This window comes from Thunnus maccoyii, chromosome 2 (assembly GCF_910596095.1).
Source record: "Thunnus maccoyii chromosome 2, fThuMac1.1, whole genome shotgun sequence".
NCBI lineage: Eukaryota > Metazoa > Chordata > Actinopteri > Scombriformes > Scombridae > Thunnus > Thunnus maccoyii.
Window position 1 is genome coordinate 7,527,075 of NC_056534.1, and position 26,409 is coordinate 7,553,483.

General features: G+C 38.3%; 2 protein-coding genes and 1 long non-coding RNA gene across 6 annotated transcripts; 2 read left to right on the top strand and 1 right to left on the bottom strand.

Moving 5' to 3' along the window:
• Positions 1–454: 454 nt before the first annotated feature.
• Positions 455–16,237, top strand: LOC121904938 (somatostatin receptor type 5-like). Of its 3 annotated transcripts, XM_042422771.1 has the most exons (4): positions 457–532; positions 11,203–11,296; positions 13,903–14,732; positions 15,524–16,237. In XM_042422771.1, the coding sequence occupies exons 3-4, from the start codon at positions 13,941–13,943 to the stop codon at positions 16,223–16,225; spliced, it is 1,494 nt and encodes a 497-aa protein (XP_042278705.1). In that variant the 5' UTR covers positions 457–532; positions 11,203–11,296; positions 13,903–13,940; the 3' UTR covers positions 16,226–16,237. The 3 variants fall into 3 exon arrangements, with proteins under 3 accessions (XP_042278717.1, XP_042278705.1, XP_042278709.1); XM_042422783.1 differs by lacking the exon at positions 11,203–11,296 and having other exon boundaries at positions 455–532; XM_042422775.1 differs by lacking the exons at positions 457–532; positions 11,203–11,296 and having other exon boundaries at positions 13,893–14,732.
• A 2,037-nt stretch (positions 16,238–18,274) lies between these two features.
• On the bottom strand, positions 18,275–23,749 carry LOC121904655 (protein CutA homolog). 2 transcript variants are annotated; one of them, XM_042422498.1, is made up of 7 exons: positions 23,676–23,749; positions 21,885–21,950; positions 21,265–21,413; positions 20,605–20,664; positions 20,348–20,393; positions 19,075–19,124; positions 18,275–18,763 (listed from the first exon to the last, which is right to left on the bottom strand). In XM_042422498.1, the coding sequence occupies exons 2-7, from the start codon at positions 21,945–21,947 to the stop codon at positions 18,664–18,666; spliced, it is 468 nt and encodes a 155-aa protein (XP_042278432.1). In that variant the 5' UTR covers positions 21,948–21,950; positions 23,676–23,749; the 3' UTR covers positions 18,275–18,663. The 2 variants fall into 2 exon arrangements, with proteins under 2 accessions (XP_042278432.1, XP_042278440.1); XM_042422506.1 differs by lacking the exon at positions 23,676–23,749 and having other exon boundaries at positions 21,265–21,409.
• A 6-nt stretch (positions 23,750–23,755) lies between these two features.
• Positions 23,756–25,565, top strand: LOC121904669. The gene is made up of 3 exons (XR_006098277.1): positions 23,756–23,846; positions 23,979–24,059; positions 24,268–25,565. It is a non-coding gene; the product is annotated as an uncharacterized LOC121904669 (long non-coding RNA).
• Positions 25,566–26,409: the final 844 nt, after the last annotated feature.

The following is a 26,409-nucleotide window of genomic DNA, read 5'->3' on the forward strand; positions in this document are numbered from 1 at the left end:
AGACTGAATGCACTTTGCTATCTTTATTTTCTCCCATTTAATCTTCTATGAATTAAAGCTGTGGGTCACAAAAAGACAGTGCGTCACTACATCGAAGTTATATTGCACGGGATAAAAAAAAGTCTTGCAGAAGGGAATGAAATACAGATGATATCAACCTGCTATATTACATCCTACAGAGATACAGAGATATGGATCCTGCAGACAGCAGAGGAAGCGTATGTGCAGATTCCTGATTATTGGACCCGAATAAAATATCAGAAATTGGTACCAATAATTGACTTAACTTGTTTAACTGAGGAAGGGAAACGGAGATGGCACCTGGTCGATACCTCATTAGCATCCAAATTGTATGTGTGTGTATGTCTGGTGTGTGTGTGTGAGAGCAGAGGATCTGGGGGTGGAGGCTACAGCTCTCTGAGCGCAGACGGAGCTCTGTAACGCGACAGTTCACAAGCCATATTTAATCTAATCTCATGTGGAGTCAAATCCAGTTTCTATGAGGCAAAAACACCAACGACTGTAGACAGAGGTGAGTTTTATTTTATTTTTTTTATATATTTCAATTGCTGTCTTAGTTGTATTTTGTCTGCCTTGAGTGCATGAATTTTAATGTCCATTGATAAGCATATAAAGGTTTAAACACGAGGCTATACTGACTAAATGTGAATGGTAATAAAATGTTTCCTCTAGTCGTTGGCTTATCAAAGCAGATGAGCTCAGGTGTGTTCAGGCAAAGTTTGTCGGTTATCTAATTAATTCACCCTATATTATAATTCACACTTTCCTTATCATGTCATTAAATATATATATCTCTTCTATCTGCTCTTCTCTACGATGCTACTGTATAGTAATAGGCGAAACTTAGGCAAACATAACAGCACATGCGCTCTAATGCGTGTCATATAGCTACAAGTGTGAGTAGTTATATTTGTATTTAAAAAAGTGCTGTTTTAAAAGCATGCAGTGCACATAGATTAAATGTATATGCATCAATGTACATTAACGCACAGGATCTTATCAATGGAGCTGCATTTGCATGATCCACTTGTTTGTAATGGAGATTTTATACATGAGGGTGTTTTCTGACATTACATTGTAGCGTGGAGTTAATATTTTCAAAGTTTATCAAATATTCTGCAGGTTCCTTTTCACAAACGCTGTAGTATACACTGTGTGTCTGGTTCTGCTGGTAAATTGTCTCAAATGTTTTTGTTTGTTTGTTTGTTTGTTTCTTGTACACTCATGCACAATGCATCATCTCAGGTGCCAGTGCAAATACAGGCATACAGGTTATCAAATCACAAACAGCATCAGGTAAGACTCTGTCGGGTTATGAGAAATGATCGGCTACTATACCCCTGGAAAAAAAAAGAGGAGGAGAGAGAGGAAATTAGGAAATAGAGAGAAGTGAGGTGAGACTAGATGAGTAAACAAGATGAGATGAATCGAGGGGAAACTATTGAGTCATAGAGAGGAGATAAGTCTGAAGAAGAAGCCAGATTAGATATGAAGAGAGGAAGACAGAGGAGTCAAGAAGAGATGGGAGAGGATATAAGATATGAGAGGAAATAGGAGAGAAGAGGAAAGAAAGGAAGGAAAGGAGAGAGAGAGAGAAAGAGAGGGAGCATAATCATAATTGCAAGATGATGAAAAGAAAATTTGAATGATGACTAAAGTAAAACCTCTCCGCTCTCTCCTGATTTATTTTAATCAGTTTGCACCTGTTAGTGAAGTCTTGCTGCTTAAACTAATGAATAACAGTCAAATAGAAAAAAAAAAAACAATTAAATCTAGCCTTGCATGACCCTTCTTTCTCTCTCTCTCTCTCTTTCTTTCTGTCTGTCACTGGAAAGTCGGGAGCTTTTTATTTAATTGCACAACATCCACTCTAATGTAGCAGGCTTTTTATTCTATTCTGTTCATCTGACCAATTTGGCCTGTAATTACATGCATTTGTATAGACTATACATGTGTTCTGCACACTGTTATTGCAGCTAATACTTGATTGTATTGTTTTTTGGAAGAACTGTGGCATCGCATGTCACCACAACATAAATACACTCAAACATGTAAAAACACTTTTTTTTTAACCTTCTGAAAAATCCATTCTTTATTCTCTGTGGGCGTCTTTTTAACCTTTTAATCCCTCACTCAGGGCAAAGTGGCTCATTTGAATATGTGTGTGAACGCTAGCACACCTCTGCATGATTATCTTAGTGTGTATGTGTGGTTTGGGGAAAAAGGCAACCCACGTTAAAAAAAAAACGTAACGTGAGTGCATGTGTGTTTGCGTGTCTGCACATGTTTTTTCAGGAGTATTGATCAGACCCTCTGGCTAATCTGTGAGCTCTTGTCAGTCTTTGTAATGAAAAGTGCGGAGGCGGCGATGTTGTGGAGACGTAGGCTGGATCCAGACCTGCAAATCCGTTAATTGAGCAGCAGCGGAGGAAGTAGACTCCCCTTGGGGAATAAGACTGATGGATCGCCAATTAGCTGATGGTGTATCTCTCTTTCACTTATATTTTCTTGTTCTCAAGTGGAATCATTATGGGAGATGGCGTCGGGGGGGCACTCTTGTTAATCATCTGTCAGCTAAATAACCAATGGATACACTTATTGAGGGAGAAACTCCTCTGCTTCATACCCTATTGTAATGTGTTTCATGATGAGCCTGACAGCCACAACCTGAAATGCATTGTTCTAACAATTAAGTCATTCTATATACTACAAGTGTTGCTGGAGTTTTGACCTTTGACCCTTCTCTATGCATCTTGGAAGTAGGTGAAGTTGTGCATGAAACCCGTACTCTGCTTCTATGAGGGAGAAACACACGTCTTTATTTATAGCACAGTTGACTACCTGATAATAGCAGCGTACTGTGAGTTCTACTCAAGAATGATCACTTTGTGTGTGTCGTGACTGTGGTTCCACTTGTGTGTCTTTGTAAAGGCGTTGAAGGACAGGTTGACAGTTTTTCAGGTCTGTCTTACAATAACAGTCGGTTTTCCTCGCTGTAATCATTCCTCCTGTTCATACTGGCTATTAAAAGATCCCCTTCAAATGTGCTCTTAATGGAAGTGACAGGAGCCACACAGTCATTTTGTGCAAAAATTACATTTCAAAGTTTATCTGAAGCTTATATTCAGCCTCAGCAGTCTGAGTTAGTCATATCAAGTAGATATCTGACACATTTATAGTCTTTTGAGCATTAAAATTCCCTCTTTGTGTTTCCCTGTTGAGCTGCAGTGGCAGCATAGTAACAAAAAGAGCAACTTTGGCACTAAAAAGACTGTAACGTTGAAAGATATCTACTTGATTTGACTCATTTGGACGCTGAAGTTTATCTGAAGCTTCATATCAGCCTCAGATAAACTTTTAAATACATTTTTGCACAGAAGGACTGTGGATTTTGTCTCCCATCACTTACATTGTAAGTGCATTATGAAGGGATCTTCTAATGGTCAGTATGAACAGGAGGAATCATCACAGCAAGAAAAACCTGTTTAAAATATTCATTTGGGTACCTAACTATTGTTTTAAGGCAGACTTGAAAAATTATGATCTGTCCCTTAAGGCTTTGTGTTTCAGTGAATATACTGTATTTGATGGAGCGTTTCCACTTTTAAACAGCATGTCTCAAAACCTCATTATCGCAGAATAAAGACATTATTAAAAAGCTCCACTACAAGTAAAAGGACAGCATTGAAAATGTTACTTTAGGTATGAAAGAAAATAATTAACCAAACGGCACCTTTGAGTGTTATACTATTATATATTACTAGATTATTACTGCTGATACATTAATGTGTAAGCAATGCTCATCTCATGTTTTGTAAATAGTTACTGTAGCTGTCAGATAAATATATTGGAGTAAAAAGTGCCATATTTCCCTTTATACTGTAATAGAGTAGAAATATAAAACAATCAGTGTGAAGAACACACACATCTTTCATGTACAGGTGCAGAGACCAAAAACATGTAGATACTTTCTGTTTCTCAAAGACTCACAGTAGAAGTATAAAGTGAAAGTACCTCAAAACTGTACTTAAGTACTGTACTTTAAAAAATAGTAATATAATAGTAATATTTTGTAATATACACTGTAATATTCTACTCTACTACCTTTACATCTTCTGTTAATGATCATTTTTCTGTATGTTATGTTTAGACTATTTTGTCTCTTTTTGTAAAGCAACTGTTGATACATTCACTTATACAAAAAAAGGATACCACTTTCCAATAGGTTCTAATAAAAGGGGATTTGCAAGTGATTAATAAGCCGTTAATAAGAACAACTTTTGGGTTGTCAGGTTGTGAAAAAACTCTTACTGTTGTTTCGTATTTGTCCTTTGAAATAAGGATTAATGTGTCCAACTTACTGATGATAATAAGTCATCGATTCTTTGGTTACGAATGTTAATAGAGTCATTAATAAAGGTCTGAGAGTTCTGACTGGCTAATAAGCCAACAGGTTTGTAGATGTTAATAAGTTTAATAAGTTTATTTTGGTCCAGATGCTCTGCAGCTATTTTCCAGAAGGTCAGAGGTCAAGAAACAATCATCAGCCACAACCTGACAACCCAAAACATGTTCACATTAATGACTAATAGCTGACGTGTAAAGCATTAATAAATTATTTGCAAACCACTTATACCACATAACAGTCTTTCTCACAAAACATAGTTGGAAAAGCACAGGTGTGATTAATAAAATGAATGATGGCTTAATTCCATTTCGCCGCTACAGTTTCAGGGTCGTGGTATTGTACATGCTGGCTCACTGTCACACTGTCGTGTCTTACCGGGACACTTGAATAGAATTTTGTTAATAACACCGGTGCTTTTCCTTTGACAAGTTAAAATGTCCACTGCAAAAAAAGACCAATTAGTTACAACTTATAAACGGTAAAACTTGTAAAACGGGTGCCTTATTAGAAAGTGGTACCCAAAATCATAAGCCATTGTGTTTCTGTGTAAGTGAAACTTGCAGAGGCTCCCAGGTGAACAATTGTGCATATCTTTAATATTTCAACCAATTTTTCTCTGTGGTCCTTGTTTAAGGTGGGAAGGATATCCAACAGCTTTAGCTAAAACACATCAAACACTATTAAACTAAATCAATAAAGTAGAGCCTGACCAATGCTGAGTTTTTGAGGCTGATACAAAGGCCAAGGGTTTAAAATGTCCAATGAGGATATTGTTTTCTTTTTAAAGAAACATTTTTGCTAAAGATAACTGAAAGATCCCCTCCAGACATGTTTTAAGATGTGTATAAATTACTTTGAATTTGTGTCTGATATGGTTTTCCACACACAAAAAAGGTCAATTATCTTGTTAAAATCCTTAAAACTACACTCCTTCTCCCCAGAATCTATAAATATGCAAATGTATTTCATTTAATTTCCTACTTAACTGTAAAGTGCAGTCTCAGACTCAGTGTATGTGCGCTGGAGGCTTCAAGTTTCCACATCACACTTGTGTAAGTTGATTATTGGACCAGAATTGGTGATGTCACAACTCATGCTCAGAAGCCGACCACTTGAAATTGGATTTTCAATGGGTGCGGAGAAACTTTCCACTTTCAGCAGATGAATGTTAAAACAGCCTTCAAGTGTTTCATCTCTGCACATACATCATTCTGCACAATGAAGCTCAAACATCCAACTGTAGAAACAAGAAGAAAAACACGTTTTTGAGTGGAAGGGTGCTTTAACCTAACCCCTAATCCTAACTTTGGTTAAGTGACATTATAATAACATATCATTTGTTATTGCTATCTTTTGGACAAACGATGTAATGGAGACACTGTTTCTAAATGTCCTATAACATATCTTTAACATTACTGCAATTTCTTGTTTGGCTGTTTGGCAATTGGCTGCTATATGCTGTACACAGATACGATATTCATGATAAGCTAAGAAGGCTGAGGGGCTACAGATTAGCAAAGTCTTGCCAATTTATCAGTCTAGCTTTACAAGACACCAAACTGCCAAAGTTTCAAGATAGTATTTCCAACAGATTTTTATTTTGTTACAGTCATTTTCAGAGGTTGAAAGCATACTTTATATATTATTAATTTCTTGTACATCATGTTTTGGATGCTACATTGCTTCATAGGGGCAGACACCTACAGTATTTGAACTCCACACAGTGCATATTCACAGGAGTGTGTGTCAGCCTTCTGTGTTTGCATGCCTATATGTGTACACTGTGGAGGGTAGCATTGCGGCCACATAAGGAGGTGCTGGTTTATGTCCTGTAACACCAGATGTGGTTGATTAGGTGTATGTGTGTATAGAGTCATTACTGTGCAAAGCGTGTGAAGAGAGGGTAGAGAGGTTTCTATTCATGTAAAATAACTCCTCCAAGCTCAGTATTAATGGCAGCTCAGTAAAAAAAAAAAAAAAAAAAAGGTGGGGAGGCGAAGCACTTAACTGGTACAAAATGTTGTGCTAAAATACCACGCAAATGCATTCTCATTGTCCAAAACAGGTCTCCAAAAGGATTAGAAACCAGACACAGTGTAAAAGAAACAATGGAAATGCCCTAAAATGCACTTATTGAAGGTAATGGCCATTTGAGCAATCAGCATAAATTAATTTCACTAACTAAATATTTACCAGACAGGCATTTGTTTTAATGGTAACAGTAGGTTGTTTGTACTAAGCTGTGGCTTCAGCAATTATGAGGTAATTACACAGGCATCAATAGTGTTTTCAGTGAGGAGGAAGCGGCTCTTCACCCTCAGTATCAACCATGTAATCATGAGGAGGCCTCTCATACACAGAGTCAACAATACTGACAGTGTAGCACTACTGGCTGCTTTTAGAAAGCTGTGGAAATGTATTCAAAGGCTGCATGGTTGGTTGTCAAATATGCATTTGTATGTGTTTGTGTGTACATGTATGTGTTTGCGATGTTTATATTTGGGCTCACATATTTATCTGTATAGAAGAGTAAATGTGTTTTAACTGTACCAGACGTATCACTTTTAACTTTAAAGGACATGGCAAATCATGTGCAGAGCCAAACTGACAATGAATTGATTGACTGATACTGATACTGTTAAGTATTGTGTTTGTATCCAAAGCTTTATATAGCTTGTTCCTCTGTGCCGTAGATCACCACAGTTTTCCAAAAAACTATTAAAAACACAGAAAGAGTCATGAAGAGTTTGGATACAGTAATTTGTTTAGAAAAGGCTTCAAAGATTAATAACAGCGATCATGTTTTTAGTCTCTGGAGAGCAGTTCAGTGTGAACTTGGTTCCAAGAAACAACCTCTTGACTGTGTACTACATTGTACATTGTATATTTCTCCAAGAACTTCAATACGAAGTCAAGAAGTCGTGATATGTAGCGAAACAATACAATACAAACAACTTTATTAATTCTACTAGAGGAACTTTGTTTGGAGCAGCTTGTTGCATACACAACACACATACAAAAAAAATAATACAGCACACAAAAGGAGTAAAAAAACACCAGGGAGCTGTATGTGGCATAAAAATCGACAAAACGATCAATAAATCAGCTTGATAAACACAATAAAAGGATCAGAGAAAGCATTCGCTAACAATGGCAATGCTAAGACCTACAGAGCATTTTGTAGTCAAATTGCAGAGGGAATGAACAATTTAGAGTAGCAGTTGGTTTTATAAGGACACACCGATGGCGACAAAGAAAATTCACTTGCAAGAACAAGTCTAGAAGAAACCAAGATACTTGTGGCTTTCTGGAGGATTTGTTGGTTGCAAAAAAAAAAAGAATTGAAATCTCTTTGTTTCACTCTGGTGATCAGATTTTAATAATGCTGTTCAGGCGTTTTCTGTCTTTTACTGTAAGGCTGTGAAACCAGCAGATAAAAGAAAAGCTCAGAGGACCCTCAATAAAAGACTGAAAAAACAGCAGAGGATGATGGGATTGATAGAGGAGGAACTTAGTTTGTAGAGAAGGTGAATTCTCACAATAGCATCTGTGTTCACATCAACTTTAAGGTGATCATCGAAAATAGTACCTAAATATTTGTACAATTTAACCATTTCCACACTTTCATTATCTATCATACACTCTTTGGCTGCATCTCTGTTACATCTAAAATCAATATACAAGTGAAGCACTTTAAACTATAGATTTGTTGGCAGTGAGAAAAATATAGAACAGCCATATCCTTTAATTGACACTAAGAATATACTGTATGTTATGAGTATTCAACACTGACTGCTTACAGGGTTGAAAGGTGACTCTGAAAAGATGTAGCCACAGCATAATTCACTTCTCCACCATTATGTTCCAGACAATTGCCACTTCACCAGTAAATCTCTACTTCCAGTGGAGCTTTAGCGTTATGAGGAGGCAATAATATAAAAGGTATTGAATCGTAGTGTGTTGTGTGTATGTTTGGAAAATACTAAACATACAGTTCAACGAATAAGTGAATGCTGCAGGGATTGCAGTCACGGCTTTTTGTATCATAGCATAAATGAGTTCACTGTGAGTACAGATTGTTTTGTCAAAAGACCTTGTCGAGGTGTCGAGCGTCCGAGCATAAATAGTTCTTTAGTGTCTTTCTTCTCTTACTAGGGCTTTCGCTTTTTAAAAGATTAAAAGTTAAGACCAGATTTCACTACCCATTCATTTGCATGGGGACCAGGGTGAGACACATTTGCTGGCAGTCGCAAATTGACGCCGCCTGGTTCACTTCACATAAAGTTCAATCAAATCGAGCTCTGACACGTGAAATTGGCTGCAGTGACGGCAAGGGCATTAATAGAGGGTAATGACAATAGTGCATTTGGGAAAACACTGTGTAATTGTCTACTTGTCGTTAGTCCTGTAGCCAGGGGCGCCGGATTCGTTTCAGAAGTGCGGGGGCCAAAAAGTGTGTATGTGTGTGTGTGTGTGTGTGTGTGTGTGTGTTAAGGTCTTTTCATACTTTCCGTGACCAATTAGGTATGGAGTTTTGATGTTTCTATGACATCTTGAATTACATTCAGTAACACCTGAATGACATGAATGTAAAATTCGGACAATCTAACACGTTTCAAACCTGCCTGAATCACATTAACAGCTGTAGCTGTAATACCAGAGAAGTAAAAGAAGCAAAATACATGAAAGTTGGTTTGTGATTGTGCAGAGCTCTGTGTGTGTGTGCACCTCTGCCAATTAAAGCCACACAATGTCAGCCCAATCTCAGCTGAAGTGTTGACTTCTCTCTCTATCTCTACCTCTTAAACTAAACCCATCTACCTTTATTTGTTTTAGACAAATTTTAAATTGTCTCATGTGTAAAATCTGAAACACTCCTGACTGTTGAGCCCTTCAGTGATGCATTAAAAACACACTCTGGCAGACATCAGTGCACATCGCTACCTCCTTACCTCCCCCACCTCCTCCCCCCATGGGTCTGACTTGGGGACACTGAGAAAAATGGACTGAAAGCAACACACAGACTGCACCAGTTTTCAGCATTCTTGTCTCTTTATCTGCATTTTTTTCTCTAATACCAAATATTGCATCTTTAAAAGGTCACTGGAAGATAAACATTAGGGTGTGTTGTGGCTTGAACAGAGTGAAAGGTTCACAAAACTGCTGAATTGTTGTCCCATTCCCTCAATCCGGTCTGGAATAATGTCTCAATAATGATGTTTCTGTTGTTTTTCTCACAGTGTGAGCGGTACAACGATTTGACAAACTGGCCAAAGAGGTATCAGCAGTATAGCCTAGATCATCAGTCTCTGCTGAGCAGAAAACTTAGATTCAAAGAAAATCACTGCAGGAGTTGGACAGATACTGTATTGTTACTGCATGCAAACAACCTGCTGGTCACCAACAAGCAACTAACAACATCTCTCTGTCTCTCTTTGTATTGTGATTGTGAGGGGACAGGGTGAGAGATGATCACCAGTGTCTCTGCATCAGTACTTTGACCCCTTGTGATTACCTTGTCCTACTTTACCTAGATTTTTGCATTGCTATGATGGGAAGAAAAAAAACTGTCATTGGATTTTGTGAGATTTCCTGCATTGTGAAGGAAGAAGTAAATGATGAGTTGGACAAAATTGCAGGAACACCAAACTTTAGTAAGTGCCATTTAAAAAGCATGACTTTACGATCCCTTTGAGTCTCTCCACTGTTTGCAAGCCTTCAGACATACACAAATAGATTTTTTTGTCCACAAGGTGCAGTACAAAAAGCTGAAAACAGAACCGTGACATATAATGGCCTTACAAAGTTGTTGTGGGAAACTTTTTTTGCATTCATTTGGAGTCGTGTTTGTGTTCACTTGTAAATCCAATATTCATTCTCAGTTTAGCTTGGTTTTGAATGACATATCTAGCTGTTTCAGCAGCTTAATGCTACACTATGTTCACCAGCTACTCACTAAATCTGTCTACTTTCTCAGGGTAGCGCACAGTTTGTTTATCAGAGCTTTTTGCATTGAAAACAGCTGTCTGCAGCGGCGGGAAATGATGAGAGCCGTGAGAGCGAACCAAAACAGTAAAGTTTCAGGCTGGAAAACCAAAACAATGAGCTGAAAGACGGTAAAATGCTTCGCACAGCTGAAGGGAGCTGTAGAGTTGGGTTGGTTTGTCACTATCAGTGACTCCTTTCACATTACAAATAGCAATTTGACTCACTGTTAATATATAAAAATATTGATTAGTGAAGCTTTAAGGGCATATAATCTTGCTTGGCAGAAAAAATTTATCTCATCTAAATCTTATAAGACCTGAAATAACAAGACCTTTCTGAGGCATCCACTGAATTGGATATTAGATTTTCCCTCCTTCACCTTCAAAAATGGTTCATTCTGTACAAACTGTACTCTGTAGTGTCATTTTATTCAGGAATAAAAACAGCTTCCTGAATTCCTGGATTCAATAAAAGAAGTATTACAATATATTTAGAAAAACAGAAATACACTGGTTTCAACTGGTTGTTTTAACCTTTAAATAATATGAAGCTACATCAAAGTTTCATTGAGGTCTCTAAATCTACGGTATCTGCAAAAAACAGATGCGCAGAGAGTTTGCATACACACACACACAAAAACACACACAAACACACACACGCATATGCACACAACGCTCAATATAAGTCATTGTTGCCTTTGTATTGAATGAATGTAAATGGCACCAGCTCTTCAATCAGCATTCATTTAGTTTCTCTTGTTTATCTCTTCTCTTTGCTCTGTGCAGGGCCTTTTGGGCCTTGTCTTGACCCTCCATCGCCATAGCAACATCTCCCAGGAAGTTTTTCTTAGAGCCGGCAACAGAATGGCAGACAAAAGAGGTGATGTCTTCTGGGAAGAAAGATTGTCGGTCTGCTCTTATTGTGTGTGTCAGAGATTAGGATGGGAGGGTGTTGAGCTCACACATCCTGGAAATCAGGAGCTCATAGGGGAAGTGTGTGCGCATGCGAATGTGTGAGCCTGCCAGTGTCTTCAGAGGAACATTTAGTGGATATATATGCGTTTCTAGTACACATATTTGTCTCAAAATTTCCTTCAATGGATCTGTAATCACATATGATTTAGAATAAAGCTCAATCTGCGAGTTCATGTTCTGTAACCATTCAAAGTGGTCATTTATCTCCTCTTGATTATACCAGTGGGTCCAGGGATTCAGGTCTTTTGGTGGTGGCATTGTTGTGATATATTTTTAGATTTATCTTGTGCATTTTTGTTACTTATGTTATGCATATTTCGTCTGTTCAAAGTGAGGTTTTAATTAGAGTTTTTCCTTCATTTTCCCTGCTGGAGAAATAGCAAGCAGACGTTGTTTTAATGTATCGTTTTCCATCTAACTTATTTTCTCTGAATGTAGGTGTTATGAAGTAACTTTACTATGCTGTAACTATAACAGAGCTGACATAATACACATCTATGTATGTAGTAGTGGTAATACTTTGGATATTTTTTGAGAGCTAAGGGACAACATCAAATGTGTATTTTCTATTAGAATATATCAGTCATATTCTCTTAAGTTTTAATACTTTTCTTCAACCCTCAGCAGGTGATAGTCATGCTTCATGAAATACAGGCCATGCTACATCCCACATATCATTGCTCTAGTCACAAGGCTGGACTGGAATAATATTTACACAGAAAATAACCTCCAAAGAATCATACATAATGCATAATCACAGGACAAGGTTATGAGCCGTTTTGCAAAAATGTCCTTTGAACATAGAAACATTTACTGTACAAAATTATACCGAGCTATTTTATTTATTTACAGTGTATAAACTGAACATTATACACAACACTTTGCAGGCTTGTTGATTGACAGTGCAATGAATTGTGAATGAATTGCCTTGTCGTATATTAGCTTTGCAAAAGCACCAGTCAGGCTCAGGTCTCAGTTTTAGGTGCTACTGAATGTTGTGCCGTTCTGTATTTTCTAATATAATATTTTGTACTTCACGTGGATTCACATCAGGTTTTATGAGCTCATAAACACCCCAAAACTCTAAAGCTGCAACACACATACATATATACGTATGTATATGTACATATATATATACATATATATACAAGCATCTCACAGCTACACAACATGTACCATCCTCTGGCATTTATATTTACTAATTGAAGCTCTGACCTCTGGCTCTTACATTTGGCAGCCTAGAAAGATATAATATACTGTAATATACTCACTGGTTCTTTCCTACAGGAAAAAGATTCATGTGCCACAATATATATATATGTGTGTGTTTGAACAGAGAAGATAACTGGGAGGTAGTGATATTTTGTCTTTGCTGCCCTTTAGTTTGAAGTCAAATGCCTCTCCAAACCCAATTTCTGTTTGTGGAAATATTTCATATACAGCATAAACACACTGACTGTTTAACTCATTGTTTCAGTATTTTATCGTACATTTCGCCAGTTTGTCTGTGTAGTCTATATATCTGACTTATCTCCTTTTCCCCCCTTTTCTCTCTCCATTATCCTCACAGTAATGTAGTTAAGTCAAGGTTGTGGAGGACATATATAGCTCTGTTATTTTTTTTCTCCATAGGTCAGTGCATTTTACTCCTAACAGAGCACCAATTATTAGCCATCGCTGTGAGGGATGAGGGTGTGCCTGCATGCAACATCATGGTTATTAAGAAGCCAGGACGGCTTCATAAACAAGTCCTGTACTAATAGAAGTCAATACGCTATGTTTTTGTTCCAGTGCAGGCTTGTTTTTGTTATGACGGAAGAAAGGCTGTTAAATTGATTAGTAGTTTAGTATTCTACAAGCCACCGGGATGAGATCGGACCAAACTTTTAAAACTTTTGACCGTCGACCACATTGTCACCCGCAGCAGCCGTTTTGACCGTACACATCCTATATCCCTGATATCTCAGTTAAGGTGTGTCTTTGTCTCTCCATCTTAATTTCTCATGTGTTTTCTCTCTTTCTGTTAAAAGAAAGTTGTATATCTTATGCTGTATTTCTTATTCCAAGTCTTTAAAGAAAAGAGTTTGACATTTGGGAACTATGATTATTTGCTTTCTTGCTGAGATGAGAAGATTCTCATTTGTATGCAGCTGGAGTCAGGAGGCAATCAGCTTAGCATAAAGACTGAAAGCAGGAGGACACAGCTAGTCTGGTTCTCTCTTTAATCTACAACAGAATGATAAAAAATTGTGATTTTCAAGGAGAGAGGTGATTACCTTAGCCAAGCTTTAGAGGATGTTTCGTAATGTAATTATTTCTTAACGATCAACAACATTTTACTCGTCTGCCCAGAACCTTGGACAGACAGCTGTTTCCTTCTACTTCCAGTCTTTATGCTAAACTAAACTAATCCTCCTTCTCTTCTAACTCGAACGTATTTCCCAAAATGTTCCTTCAAATTTACCTTGTATGTGAAATGTGCTAAATAAACTTGCCTTCCTTTGTTTGCAGGGATGTTGATCTATCTCTGATGGGACCTACGTTGCCTCATGGTCTTTAACGCCTCCATGGAGCTCATCCAGGCCTCCCAGGTTTCCTTGCTGCCTACAGCTACCTGGAGCAACAACTCTGTCCCTGCCCTCTCCCACTTCCTGCTTCTCTCCACTTCCTCTGAATCTCTTCTCAGCCTCACCCAGACCGACAACTCTTTCCTTTTTAACAGCACCTGTCAGAACTGCAGCAAACCCGAACCTGGATCCCTCCCTGGTTTAGCTGGAATCTTCATCCCTCTTATCTACGGGCTAGTGTTTGTCGTCGGCCTGCTGGGCAACACTCTGGTCATCCACGTTATTGTCAATTACACCAAGAATGAGTCGGTCACCAACATCTACATCCTCAATTTAGCCATAGCAGATGAGCTGTTTATGCTTAGCCTGCCATTCTTGGCGGTGCAGAACGCTCTGTTCTCCTGGCCCTTCGGCTCTCTGATGTGCCGCGTGGTCCTGACAGTGGACGCCATCAACCAGTTTACCAGCATATTCTGCCTGACTGTGATGTCTGTAGACCGCTACCTGGCCGTGGTTCACCCCATCCGTTCGTCCTGGTGGCGGCGCCCCCGAGTGGCCAAGGCCATCAGTGCCACGGTTTGGGCCGGGTCGTTCGTGGTGGTGCTGCCGGTGGTGGTGTTTGCAGACATACTGAAAGAGGCTGGGAACTGCAGCATCGTGTGGCCTGAGCCAGCGGAAGTGTGGAAGACGTCTTTCATCGTCTACACGTGCACTGTAGGCTTCTTCTTCCCCCTGCTGGTCATCTGCTTGTGCTACCTGCTGATTGTCATCAAGGTACAGCATTTACAGTAATACAGATATGTTTTTTATATTATGATTATATTATACAATTTTATGCCAATGCTATGTTTGCAAAAAAAATATTGAATTTGTGTTCATTCACAAAGAAATCCCTCCAAATAAAGCTCTAACTCAGAGAAGCGCTTTAATGCAAAAACAGCTTTCATCACGAACTGCAAGAACTGGTGCACACTAACATCCTTGATAATAGGACTGTTCTCTGATATCACTAATGATGTTGGAGGGCATTTGTACAGAAGCAATTTTTGCACAAAACATAATGGAAAAACACACTGTGCCAGAATGGATATCCTATGACTCTGTTAATACTGTAAAAAATATCATTTAAAAAATCAGAGAGAAATTATTCTCAACAAAAATAAGGCATATCAGGCTAAACCTATTTGATTACTTGCAGAAATATACTCCAAATATTTTGTCATATAAAGGTGATGCTATCAACAATGATGTGTCAGATAAAAGGGTTTCTCTACAAATGTTTGTACTTCCTTTAATGGATCAGTTTAATCCAAATGACAAAAAAGCATATTTTCCTCTTACCAGTAGAGATATCCAGCTCTGGTTCTGTTTTTGAGACATTAATCTCTGACATCCCTGCTCTGTTGCCACCAAATATAATGGAGGTCATATAAACACTTTTACTACTCAAAGCATTGAAATATTACAAAAACTCAGCAGGAAAGTGTCTTTCCAGTGTAAATGAGAAAATGTGTTATTACTAGTTGTTAAAGTGTGTAAAAAGTTCTATATCTGTTCTTTCAAAGGTACGTAGTGTTGGAAAACGGGCGCAGGCCACATCCTCTCGGCGCAGGAAGTCGGAGCGTAAAATCACCAGGATGGTGGTTGTCGTGGTGGCGGTGTTTGTCCTCTGCTGGTTACCGTTCTATGTCCTCAACATCGTCAATCTCCTGGTGGTCCTGCCCGGAGACTTTAGGGGGCTTTACTTTTTTGTAGTTGTGCTTTCATACGCAAACAGCTGCGCCAACCCCATCCTGTACGGATTCCTGTCCGACAACTTCAAGAGAGGCTTCAGGAAGGCCCTGTGCCGCACTTCACGCAGGGTGAAGAGCAACGACAAGGCCGTCACCGAGGTGCAGCGACCCACGGAGGAGTGGGGCGGCGTCGTGCACCAAACGCAAAGAAGCGAAGGAGCCACCGTTATGCATAGGAAACACTGCGGTGTAAAAGAAGAAGAGGAGGAAATCAATGGAACACAGGGAAGCATACAGATGAGTGAAGTACACAGAATTTCACAAAATGGAAACAGCAGAGGAGTGACAGAAGGCACCAGGGGGAAGCCTGAGCTGGAGAACTCAGGTCAGAGTGCCAAACACGGAGAACAGGCCAGGAAAGGCTTCGATCCTGCTGAGGCAGTGTCCTCTTTGGCCAGTAATGGTGGAAGCAACAGGTCACAACCTGAGGCATTCATGAATGAAAACTCAGTGCTTGAAATCAGCTATCTGTAACCGGTGTTATCAGCTTTCCCGCCATTTAATGTATTTCTGACAGTTATTCTAATCATCAGATATTAAGAACAGCTACAGATTGCAGGTTCAGTGTTGAATCATTTGGAGTGACTGTTTTTCAATGTACAAATCATTGAGGACTTTTGCAGTATGTAATAGGGTGCCAATATCAATACAAATGTTTTTTTCTATAAATGTAAAAATAATGAAACTTTGACAAAACTATAAATGTTGGCATGATATGAACCATGTGGGATTAAAACCAATGGAACTAACACTACGCCTTGGATAAAGTGCAAGTAATATTAAGGATAGTATCAAATAGTAATTGTAGTATATAATCAAAAACATGCAGAAACACTGGTTTGGTCCTTTTTAATTAACAAAAACCCAGATTTTACACTAAGATGGTCATGAAAAATTGATTGACGTGACCCTACATTCGGTGGGTGGAGGCTTCAGTCACTTTAATTAAGTGAAGTCCTACGCAAAAGACCATCATTTCTCTATATTTATTTATTCCCGTTATGTTGTCTCTCACTTCTTTTAATTAATCAGTAACATCTTGTTCAGAAATGGCTAATGCACTGTATGAATCACGTCCCGGTGGGAAACGACACGACTAATGAATGAATGAAAAATGTCAATTATGTTTACACTTTACTTTTACTGCGTTGACTTTTAAAAACAGGCTCTCGAAGGTAAATTGTATTGTTTTCACAAAGACATCTCAGTCTGTTATTTAGTGCTTTTGTTGAAACTTCAGTGTAACAGTATCCATACTGTGTGTGTGTGAGTGTACATACATACAGCACATTGAGCTGCACATGACTGACTAATGAACTGACTGGTAACTTAGTCAGTGCATTTCTTCAAAGTAACAAAGTGGTTTCTTTTCTCCGTTTAAGGATAACTGACAGCTTTAGCTCACTACCTGAGATGTGCAATAGCAGCAACACATAAGAATAGTACCAGTGACCTTCTGAATGGGTTTACAGAGGTCAAGAAGTCAAGAGAAGCAAGTCTAACAACGTCTTTTAGAGCCATACTTAACTAGATTTGGGGGATTCTGTTTGTTTCAGTATTTCCTGTTTTTCTTAAATTTTCTATCAAATGTAAAACATGATGACCGATGATCACCGTGTAGACAGCTGGTGGCTGTCTGTATATTTTACTTATATTTTACTATATATTACTTAATTCAAACATTTAGATAAAGAAGTCAGGATGAGTGACAGTTCAACTCTGAGTCACAAAAAAAAATATTAGAGATGCGCTTCTGATTAATATGGAATTATTTCTTTTTTTGACTCTTTCACAACCTGAGTTTAACATTCAAGATGATAGAAAACACAATATGTATTTCTGAAGGAAGAAAAAAAAGATCTTTTACATTTTGTCACACTTAAAGATTTTTTTTTAGCAAAAAACATTTCTCAAAAGCATTCCTTGCTTTATGCTCATAGCTGCACACTATGTTGAACTGTATATACGATCGATGTGAAGTAATTGGATTGTTATGATGATTGTAATAGTCGTGTATTGTGAATTCTATATTTCATGTCTTATCTAAGGTCTAACAATCAGCACGCTAAGTAAGGGCTTGGCTTAAAACATCTGTGCATTTAATATTTTGTGCTGAAGTCTTTTCAGTTTGTCTTACATGTTATTTAAGGCCCATAAATTGAAATCCAAGGCAAAAGGTTACAGGGCCTGTTGTTGCCTGTGATCACAAGTGTCCATGCAGTTTGTAGCTTTTTAGGAAAGTCAAAATAATTTGAAACATCTGCTTATTGTCGGGGCTTTAGTGAAGTGCTAAAGTCATGTGTAACTTGTTAAAAATGGGCTAAATAAATGTTTACAGATGCTAATGTAATGTAAATATGTTCATCATATGTAACATCCAGTGGTGTGTGCAATCATGTCACTTGCACTACTGTACATAGTATGTATATGTATGTGGTATGTAATATGTATATGACATGTGTGCAGCTGAACTCTTAACTGTATGTTCACCGAGAAAGACTTAAATGAAAAATGATCCTCCGCTTTATTGCAAAATGGTTCTTTATTCAAGCAACTCACAAGTTGTAGCACAGTCTTGGTTAACTTTGAATATAAAGGAACAATGCTGCCCTCTAGAGGGGAAAATATCACCCACTTACAAGCCTCAAATGATGGAAAATTTTAGAGAACATAACGGTTTAAATCACTTCAGAACACCCAATATGTCACTTAAAAACTCACATGATGAGCCCTGTCTTGTCTTGTAAGCCTTAGTTTGTAACAACATTACCAATTTGGATAGTAGTGGCCAGAGTGTGTCCAAGCATCGAAAATAGGGTACAGTATGTGTAATTTCACATTTGTTTAGATTGGTTTGCATATCCATCCATCCATCCATCCATTAATTCATTCACTCATCCATCAGTCCATCTTTATTCAGGGACAACTTCTCCTATCCACTTGAGGTAAGGCGGGTTCCCCTGGTCGATGGGAAGGCTGATGACCTCGGCTACCTCGTAAGGATGGTTAGAACTGGAGAAGACAATTTGATTTTGATTTTTTATTTGTTTAAACATATGTAAAACATACAAATTGATACACATAAATGACTTGGCTTGATCAGGGGACTCTCCAATACATACCTTACTCCATTAGAAAAGGAGAAAAAACTATGAACAAGTTGACTGAGTGCACAGACAGGCACACAAACAGCAGTAATTAAAGCCATAGTCCGACTGCATGAGTCATGGCCTTAATGGGAGAAAATGATCGACACAGTGTTCCCCCTGTGAGTTAGGTTGGAGGACAGCATTTTATGTATTTGGTTTGAAAAATAAACTTACCGGACATATTCAGCTAGAGCAGGCACTTTGGAACTTCTTGTTTTAATCATCTAAATAAGAGAGAAACACTGAGTCAGCTCGACCGACTTCATCAGACACTTCATAAGACTAACAACAGGAGTCTTTAAAGCGTGTGCAAGCACAGACTACACAATATCTGCCATCATAAAAATGTGTGTGGATCAAGGCTTTTTTTTGCTGGAAGTGTGTTTCCAGCCCCTCCTGCTGCTGTTCGGGCCTTGTATTCTGCAAATGATACAAGATAACGATGGTTGGGGTTCAACATAAGCGCTGTATCCCGAATCAACACTACATAGTAATATAGGAAGACTCTGAGTAGGTAACATGTTCACATTATGTATACTTTAAACAATGTACACTAAAAACAGTAAGTTTATTTTAAAAAAACACTTTTTGATTTTGAGTCTGCTGCTGACACTATTCTCCCACAATGCAATGCAAAAGGGAAAAACTGAAGAGCTATTCAGAGTTTGAACAAACTAACTGTGGTTGGTGGTGTAACAGCTCCAGCAACATCTCAGACAATAAAAAATGAACTATTGAATTTTTGGAAAAACTTATTGTTCTCTTTGATAAGTTTAACTGGCAGAAACATTTTAAAGTCACGGTCATATTGACTTCAGATGGCACAAATTTTGTATAATTTCCAGGTGGTAAACAATGGTTTGTTGACTCACTCAGTGACAGTAGAGATTAAATAAAGCCGGAGAGATGCTGGATTCTCCACTGACAGCACTGCTGATCTAATCTCAACAACTATAGCTCTATACTATAGTCCTGTTTCTTTACGTTAAATTCATATGTAGTGAAGAGCCAAAACATTCAGACTTGTAATTAATTAATATCTATTTTTATATATTTATATAATTTCCAAAACTGTAAAATTATATGTAAATTAAGTCTTGTACTGAAAGTTTAAGCCACAGTGTTTTGTCAAAAAATACAGATGTTGTTAGAGAAATATCAATAAGGTTATTGATAATTATCATTGTCGATAAGAAGTATTGTATAAATAATTGGACTGATAAAATCCTCCTACTGCTAGCTGTGGCTGAAATTGTAGCTGTAGTCGTTGTAGACATAGCAGTAGAGGCAGATATAGTAATAGTTGCAGCTGTAGTATGTATGCGTTATTTGTATTAAAAGTGTGCAGTGATGGTAATTTACCTTGAGCTGTAGAAATAGAGTTTAGCTGCATTTAGGGTAAACTTTTACACAGCCTAAAATATTACAAACTGTAGTCAACACTCACCAGCAGCACCTCACTGTCCTCCTCAATCTTCCCCTGCCATTCATATCTGAGAGGAGACACAAGACACAATTTTAGACAATTTATCATCTAATACATCCAATTTTTAAAGGACAAAATTATTTATGTAATCTATTGTCTCCCAAAACTCTTCATTTATGTTCTGTCTTTAATTAAAAACATGCTGTACATATAGAAAACACAAACGTGCATCACACAGACAACTCTGCAGCTGCCTCTGACCAACGTTCAGAACTTACACAGATGTGATCGCTGGAACGATGTTGACACAGGCAGCCAGCTTCTTCTGCACAATACCCCTGAGAGATAGAAAATATCAATTCATCAGACACAAACGACTACCCATGATAGCATTGACAAAATATTGCATCATACTGTTTGAATTAGACTTGAAACTATATATTTGTGTTCCAGATTAATTTATTAGTCAATCAACAGAAAATTAATCTGCAACTATTTTTCTAATCAATCAATTTCATATCATTTTTCAAGCAAATGTTTGATGGTTCCAGGTTCTCAAATGTGAGAATTGCTGCATAAGACATTCTAGTAAATTTAATATTTTAGATTATCTGATCATGTCCCCTTGGGCTCTAGGAAAATGTGATGCATCGCTTCATATTTTACAGACTTACAGAATTAATCACTTAATTGAAAGAAATAATCAGAAGATTTATAGATAATGAAAATAATTAGTTCATCATTAACTGCAGCCCTAATGCAGTGTCATCAAAAAGATTTCCAGTTACACAGGAGATGACATTAATCAGTAAAAGAGAAGGAGGATATATCAATGATAGATTCACAAAATCTTGACTTTATTCTGTCGTATAATTGAATAAAAATAAGCATAAAAGAGATAATAGTTTTTCTAAAATGTGCATCGCTGATTGTCTCACCTGGCCAACTCTTTAGCCACCGTGTCGTTAGGACAGGTGACGAAGGCAGCGGAGTGTGTGCCCGACGTGTAGGTCTCAGATGCCATGGAGAACGCCCTCAGTCCAACAGTCCTCAGCAGCTGGAACATAAACGCACTCAGGAGGACTGTCTGGGAGTAAGAGGAGGAAGAGGAGGAAGAGGATGAAACCAAGACAACAACAAGGCAGCAGTGTGTCCAAATACATTAAAGCAAAGCAATGAGATCAACAAACATCAACAAAGTATCTCAAATCAAGTTGCAACAATTAGTTTCCAACTATTAAACTGATCGCCAACTATTTTGATAATCGATTAATTGCTTGGTGTAATTTCTAAGAAAAAAATTCTGTGATTCCTGCTTCTCATGATAGTAAACTGATTATCTTTGGGTTGTGGACTGTTGGTTGGGACATTTCAGGGGTGACAGTGACATTTTTCACAGTCTTCTGCCATTTTATGGACCAAACAACTAATCGATTAATCAAGAAAATAATCGACTAGTTAGATTAATAGATAGTGAAAATAATTGTTAGTTGCATCCCTAATCTGAAGTGAAATGAGTGTGGTGTGTTAGAAGCATCTTCATGCTCTGCACACTCACCAAAATCCAAGCTTTTAAGGATCCACCTTGTAGTGTCTCTGCACCGGGCAGTCCAATGCGCATTGCCTGAACAGGTCAATATGATATATATAGTTGACAAAAAACATGTGCACGCAGTCATTACTGCAATGTTTCATGTCTTAGAACTGTTAAACACTCAAAACTGGATTTTTGTTTATACTTTGACTTAGTCTGACGGAAGGATTACCTCCACACCTCCACACTAAGTTTCATAGCAGGTGTTCAAGCAGAGTAAATATGCTGTGTAGAGAAACAGAGGGGTGTACTACGAAGCAAGTTCAACATACTCAGGCTTTCTTTGTGTGAGCTGGCTCAACAAACCCTAGACTCACAATCAGAGATAAGTGGTATCACGATGGTGGTTATCAATTTCTGTTGGCTTCCTGCTTCAGGCTCTGTGCACGCTCCCGTAAAAGGGGGCATTTGGCGCGTCATTTGACTCTTCTTCCACACAAAATTAAGCAATCGCATGTCGCCTCCCTCAGTCAGGAGGGACATGTCATTAAAACGGAGAGCTATGAAGAATATAAATACACTATCACAGCAAAAGCATCATTAAACTTGATGCAGCAGATTTACACATTATACTCAAAAAGTGCATTTAAGTCTGACTCTGTCCCATAATGAAGGATACGTGGAAATCACTTTAGTTTTTGGCCAAATCAAAGTGAAATTAATATTATAGATTGAATATTATCTGTGATAAATACCAATAGACTAATCGATTTTCTTTTTTTTCATTAGTTTTTAGTTTTTATTAGGTTTTTTTTTTCTTTTACTATTTAAAATCCAGTTTGATATATTTTCACAAAATCCCATCCAAAAAGTAACCCTAATCGATTGCACCATTAGAAATTTACAATATGACATGTATGTCTGATAAAAGACCAATCAATCCGGTGATCTAATAACTGCAGTACCAGCAGTGTTAAACGGACTTGGCAGTAAATCAGGTAGTCAGTGAAAGGGCGATGCTTTTTATAGCCGATTTAAAGTGAAACTCGGAACATAACCTGCTCCTGACCAGGTTAAGTGTGCAGCATAGGTTACCATGGTGATCTAGCCAGGTTAAAAGAGAGCCACCTTCGTGACACTGGAAACCCTGGCTTTAGGCTAAAACATACCTCACTAACCCACTAATCTCGCTTCGTAGTAGCTGAACCCCTCATGACTTGAATCCTGCTCTCTGAATTACAGACATGAAACTATATTTGTGTCACAAGTTATTACTGCGCTGTTTTATGTTTTAGAACTGCTTAAAACACCAAAAACCGGGGTATTTATTTTTCTTTTCACTTTGTCTGAATGGCAGGGTTACCCCTTCACACCAAGTGTCATAGTAGGTGTACAGAGAGAGTAAATATGCTGCGTAGAAAAACCAGATTTTCGTGTTTACCACCGTTATATCTGTAAACAGAGCTGCACTACAGTAGCGGTGTATGCACTGGGTCTTTTTTTCTTTAACATGCTTTCACATTTCTCAAAATATAAACAGACTGTAGAAAACATATAGCACTTTAACATGCAAGTGTTAGGCAAAAACAGCCACAGTTTTCTGGTTTAATGGTGACTAAGTTACAGGATGCATGTTAAGCCAACTTAGGGGCGTGTTTGTTAGCACGTTAGCTGATGTTAGCTGTTAGCAGACGCACTACAGAGTTTATAAAAAGGGTTATACTGCAAGACAAACTGACTACAAACGCCTGACAAATTGTTCGATACCAGCAGAATAAAGCTAGAACTGTTTAAGGTGATTTTGGGGAAGCCTACCGTCTTACACCTGCCTGGCTGCAAGCAACATACACTGCCGTAAAGTGTGACGGAAGTATGTTTGAGAAACTGTCGTAAATCAGCTTCGGTGTTCTGCCGAGTTCTGCCGAGAACTGCATGCACCTCGCGGGAGCGCGCACAGCTAAAGGGAAAACTAACCTACCAGACATTGTAATGATTTTTAAGGCAAAGTACTGTTTAGAAAACCATGTTATCTTCTTTGTCAGGCTCATCAATGTTTTTATTAGACTTAATAGTCGCATTTTATGATGCGATTGGTCTGATCTGCTGGTCTTTTGACAGAGGAAAACTAACTTCTGGGGCTTTGAACAAAGTCCAACACAAATGTTTGAAATGAGTGAGCCACCAGAGGGTCTAACAAAGGTAACCAGATTCATTCTATACACAGAAAGACTTGAAATTGTATCATTTATGTTTAAAATAGCCTACTAAATAGAAAATTGAATACTTTTGAATAAGAACAAAATGAGCAAAATATATTTATACACATGACAAAACACTCTCCTTCTCCCTGTCTCTCATTTTCCCTTTTCAACTTCCCATCTCTGTCTTTCCATCTCATAAAAATGAGACTCCTGGAACTCTTTCCAGGTCACCACCTTCCCTATGGCCTGATCTTTGTACAGTGAAAAGACTTTCCCTGGGCATACTAAATGTATTTCACCACCACTCCAGGGAAGCCAGCGTGAACATGAGGACCGTTTGGGTCCTACTTCCTACTCCATCTTCTTCTTTGTGGCATTCAGTTCCCGCTGAAAGAACTCTGTCTCTTTCAAAGTCCTTGAAGGGTATTTTTGGGTTTGTCAGACCTTCTGCACCATATATTTTAAAAACCTTATCGGAGCGGTAGAAGTATCTGATGGGACCATGCTGGTAGAAAAAGTGGATGGTCATTGCTCGACTTTTTGTCTGCTGCCTCTCCATGATGCTTTTAACAATTTTTTCAGTGGAGACTCAGGTTAGAGGTGTGGCCAGGGTCTCAGCAGGTGGAGGTGGGTTTACTACTGCAACAGGCATGGTAACAATTGGCATATTTCTAGTTTCACTCCCCACTGTCAGAGAGTGCCAGAGTGGCTGCCTCACTTGGAGCTTTTCTGGGCTCGTGTTTAAAGAGGAGCTGGCATTCATCGGCTTGACCAGGTGCTTTACATATTGTGCAATGTGTAATTTGGTGGTTGGGTTTAGCATGTTTGGGTCTCTACAGGAGCTGTGAATGAGAGCAGCATTGGTTGTCAACGGCTTTCTTCATTGGGACTGGCCAACACTTGTGGTCTAACCCAAAGACCCTCCCACCAGCCTTCACAGGTCCAGTGTGAGCGGTAGTTGGTGAGGACAAAATTATTCCTCCTCTCTCCATAATAACCATAAATCCCTTCCCAACATTATCCAACTGCAAAAAACATTGGGGACAAATCCACAGTAAAAATGTATGTCTGGACTGTCTGCAGCACTGGCTGTTTTAAGGTCCCTAACGAGGACCGCAGTCCAGTTTAGTGTGTTCAACATGTTCAAATTCTATATTTAATGTTCTGTGTTGTACTAGAGCTCAGGTGATGTTTCTCTGCACCCGGAGGGGGCTTCCATGGCACCGGCTGCAGATGTAAGACTTCTGAAAGATTTTGGACTTTGGGTAACACTTGTTCTATACTAAATTATGTATGTTGTTGAGCTTATTGATTTCCCCTCACTAAAAAAATCCCACATTTGTGAAGCTCCAGATGAGCATACATGATGCATTCTGAGTTTTACACTTTGGTCTGTTTGGTTTGGTCTCAAACAGTAATTTTCATCAGATTTCCCATTTACGTGTCTTTTTTTTTTTTAAACCTGTTTGATGCTCAGTGTTCTGTGTTTGATGGTCACTTTTGAATACATTAAAAATACTGTTTGAATGTGTGTCAATTGTATATTTAAATATGAGTTTAAACACAAGCAAATTTACAGATATTTAGTTTTATCTTATACACATACCTAGATATTATTTCCTCACTGAATTTCAAAATCACTTCAGGTAAGGTATGGATGGATAGCAGCTACAGACATAATGGTGCTAAATGATAATATTTTTTTTGTTACTCAGGGATTTGGCTAAGTACAAACGTCGTCAGTCTGCTTGAGTAGACATGAAAACCAGAAGGTTCTTTTAACTAGACCATGGTGGGATGAATTTCTAACCAGTCTGCAGAAGTGTGTTTTGAGTGTGTTTTGCCAGTTATCAAGTGACTCCATGTGATCACAGCTGATGGAGGCTACAGTCCAGTGAGAGCTTAATTCTAACTGATGCTACCTGGATGAGGTGTCCCAAACAGATTTACTGCACGATAGTTGATGCTTCATAAGATGCTCACTTTTTTTTTGTCTAGCTGTCAACATATCCATATTTCAATTTATTTTTGAGACATTAAGTGTATAAACCTGTTGATGTGGAGGTTCACACAGTGCGACACCTGCTGGTCATTTTTGTAACTACTTTGACGTGCTAGCTGTTGGTTCTGTGCCATTGATCTTTCTCATTATTGAGACTTAACACAGTACATCCTGAAGAAAACTTACTAAAATGCTTTCATTTTCAAAATAGACATCATGCGTTATGGTCACCCAGCTGCACATGATCAGATCATACAATAAAACACTGTTGCATTACTGCAATTCAAAATGCAAGACAGCGTGTTCATTTGATTGTAGGTCATGAAAATAAAATTTTGTGCGGCAC